The sequence below is a fragment of the Quercus suber genome, unplaced genomic scaffold, assembly GCF_002906115.3.
Source record: "Quercus suber isolate HL8 unplaced genomic scaffold, Cork oak 2.0 scaffold_9, whole genome shotgun sequence".
Lineage (NCBI taxonomy): Eukaryota > Viridiplantae > Streptophyta > Magnoliopsida > Fagales > Fagaceae > Quercus > Quercus suber.
The window spans coordinates 271633-275001 of NW_027069475.1; the positions used below are offsets into that span (position 1 = coordinate 271633).

Sequence of the window (3369 nt, forward strand, 5' to 3'; positions counted from 1 at the left end):
ACACATTTCACATTCCAAAAAGCCAAGCATGCAAGAAAATGGAGTGGGTCATTGGGATCATGAGACCTTACCCTTATTGAAACAAAGAATTACACGTTACATGCAAAATGTGCTAAATTGACTTGAAAATGTACAAATTAGCCAACCGAGTATGGTAGAAATTTTGTTTCCAAAATAAAAATCTATAATAAAATATCCTCATTCTATTCCGAATACAAATCTCTAATAATACAAAATTAATTCCATCACCAAAACCTCCAATCACCATGAATCCTGTAATATATTGGTCAACCATATATAATGCAACTTTAGTAGCAATACATAGAAAAATATTAATAATATATAATAATAAAACTATCATAAACAAACTTATCACGCGCAACGCGCGGGTCCGCGACTAGTAATAATAATTTAGCACTCATGAAGAAAGTATTTTCCAGCATAAATACTTTGTAATAAATCTTTTTTTTATTATTATTGATACTTAAAACATTATAGACACATTGCTACACACACCATTCTTCACCATTTCACTCTTACTTTCTTATTTCTTTACACTTATTTGCTATCTCACTACAATACTTGAATTACTTTCTTACTTATTTGGACGATTTGATATAATCCGTAAAAAGGCCTTACATAAGAGAAAATACATGGTAATTTCGATGCATGCATCTCTCTCCCATAAGAGAAGATGCATGCACTAGAACACCATATACGACATAGAGAATAACTACTACACGCTACACAGGAGACAACGTGCTTAATTCACTCACCTAAGTAATTGAAATTGTAGAAAAACATGGCAAAAAAAAAAAAAAAAAATGGTCAACAAAGGAAGCATCTCTTCATTTAAAAAACTTACCACTCCAGAATCGACATAATTATTATTCCTATATTTAATAAGCCAAAATTTTCTATTGCCGTTTTCAAATATTTTATTGGATGATACTTCGTTTTTTTTTTTTTAATTTAAAAATTTACAAACTTTGATTTGGATTTATTTATTTGAACTTATAAATGGTAGCCAAGATAAGATAAGGCTGAATAGATCCGACCTGGAAACTTGGAGAGAGAGATGGCAGAGTTGTACATCAAGCAGGCAGAGCAGTATGCAGAGGGCCGGCCTTGTTATCCTCCAGAAATGCTTGATTTCATTGCTTCCAAGACACCATGTCACGATCTTGCATGGGACGTCGGCACCGGAAGCGGCCAAGCTGCCCGATCTGTGAGTTTCTTTCCCCCTTCCGTAACTTTAAACTGTATGATCAAGAAAAGAAGTTAAACTTTATTTGGAATCTCTCTTTGACACCTACTCTTTAATTAAGGTAATAATAATGAGCTACAGGGTTGGTGTTGTGGTAGGAAACATATAAGCAATTCAGTTATCATGAGACAAAGATGTATGCTATATTAGAGTTTCAATGACAAAATTTACCGGTTGAGCTAACTAAAATCTACAAAACTTAAACGGTTGTAAAATTAATTAGGAAAACATTGAAAATACAGTTTATTTACTACAAAAATGAAAAATCTACAAATTAACATGATAATAAATTTGGTCGTACCACATCAAGAACAAAATAAATAGATTTTGTAATTTCCTTTTTGTTATGTTCAAAAGTTAACACAATAGTTTGTAAGACTCGTACTTCTGTTGGCTATTTTATGCATTAGCTCCTCGTTATGGAGGGAGGTACTCATGATATTCCAAACATCACTAAGTAAATTAAGTTAATAACCCCTCCTATCATTCAAGCGTGTACAGCAAAGGAATCATTGTCATTTATATCATGCCTAAAATCTTAACATATTGGCTATAAATAGTCTAATTTGCTTTTAATCATGACTTGCTATAGGGTTCAAAACAAATTCAAGGTCTCACAATAAATAGGTTTCACATCACATAAACTTGAAAATATCATTTACAAATATAAATTACACAAATCCAGTCATAGTACTCAGAAATACAAAGATTTATCTATACATACAAATTTAAATAAGTTCAAGTTGTCCCACAAGTTTTTCATATAACAAATAGTCAATGTTTCCATACAATATCCTTATCAAATATTTATAGAATATCAACATATTTATAAAATATCAACATATTCTTTTTTTATAAGCATAGTTTGATAGTCAAAACTGTTTTTGGGAAAATTCCCAAATTAGTAAACACCACTTTTGGGTCTCTACACCCTTTATACCTTAATATTAAGTGCTTTGGTTTCTTGTTATTACTGAGTAGAGACACATCTAACTACATTTTAAACATTTCTTTTTTTATAGACTTTTTTTTTTCTTTCTTTCCAATACAACCTTATTTTTCAGCTAGCTGGTATTTTCAAGAATGTCATAGCCACGGATACAAGCTTAAAGCAGCTTTCATTCGCGCCAAGGCTACCCAATGTCAGATACCAACATACGCCTCCCACCATGTCTAGTGCCGAGCTTGAATGCAATGTTGCACCTCAATCAAGCATTGATGTTGTAACTATTGGACAAGCCCTCCACTGGTTTGACCTCCCAAATTTCTACGAACAAGTGAAGTGGGTACTCAAAAAACCTCATGGTGTCATAGCTACATGGTGCTACACTCTGCCACAAGTTAATGAATCAGTCGACGCACTCTTCCAACCTTTTCATTACGTTTCCGTGGACCCCTATTGGGATGCAGCACATAAATTTATTTTCGACATGTATAGGACCATCGATTTTCCATTTGAGCCAGTGGATGGAGCTGATCATACTGGGCCATTTCAATTTGTAACAGAAAGATTAATGGATTTAGATGATTATTTTACATACTTTAGATCAAGGTCAGCATATCAAATAGCAAGGGAGAAGGGTGTGGAGCATTTGACCAATGATGTGATTGAGGAATTTAAGAATGCTTGGAATGAAGATGGTTTAGACAAGAAGGTTGTTAAGTTTCCAATTTATCTGAGGATTGGAAAAGTGGGGAATTTGTAAATCAAAAGACTAGTTTTGATAAATTGTGGTGCATCTATAGGAATTTGAAATAAACCATTTTGTTTCAAAGGAGTGATAGTCTTGATGGATTCGCATCCTTTTTCAATAAAATTGGGAGCAATAAATCAGTTGTTTATCACATTGCCTTTTTATACAATCGAATTATGCTTTCGAATGCTATTGATTAGGAAGTAAATGATGGCTGCTGAATATAATCGTTAAGGTTGTGATTTTGTTTATCAAGCTTCGGAGATAGAGTGGCTGTGCCTGCATGTGCTATAGTTCAACTAGAAATGTTATGGTGCAAGGGCAAGTTTGCTTTACCAATGGCAAATGGAATTAACCCAAAAAGGGGTACAAGAAGAACTGGAGATCTCATCAACTTTTTAAAATGGC

At 33.2% G+C, this 3369-nt stretch overlaps 1 protein-coding gene across 1 annotated transcript; it reads left to right on the forward strand.

Annotated features, from left to right (window-relative positions):
* The first annotated feature begins 918 nt into the window (after positions 1 to 918).
* On the forward strand, positions 919 to 3112 carry LOC111991633 (uncharacterized). Its single transcript, XM_024023424.2, has 2 exons — positions 919 to 1228; positions 2332 to 3112. The coding sequence occupies exons 1-2, from the start codon at positions 1079 to 1081 to the stop codon at positions 2971 to 2973; spliced, it is 792 nt and encodes a 263-aa protein (XP_023879192.2). The 5' UTR covers positions 919 to 1078; the 3' UTR covers positions 2974 to 3112.
* Positions 3113 to 3369: the final 257 nt, after the last annotated feature.

Excerpts from the sequence above, each read along its gene's own strand:
- LOC111991633 (XM_024023424.2), top strand. The coding sequence starts at position 1,079 with ATGGCAGAGTTGTACATCAAGCAGGCAGAGCAGTATGCAGAGGGCCGG. Across the intron at positions 1,229-2,331 it reads GCGGCCAAGCTGCCCGATCT|CTAGCTGGTATTTTCAAGAA; the intron begins GTGAGTTTCTTT and ends CTTATTTTTCAG.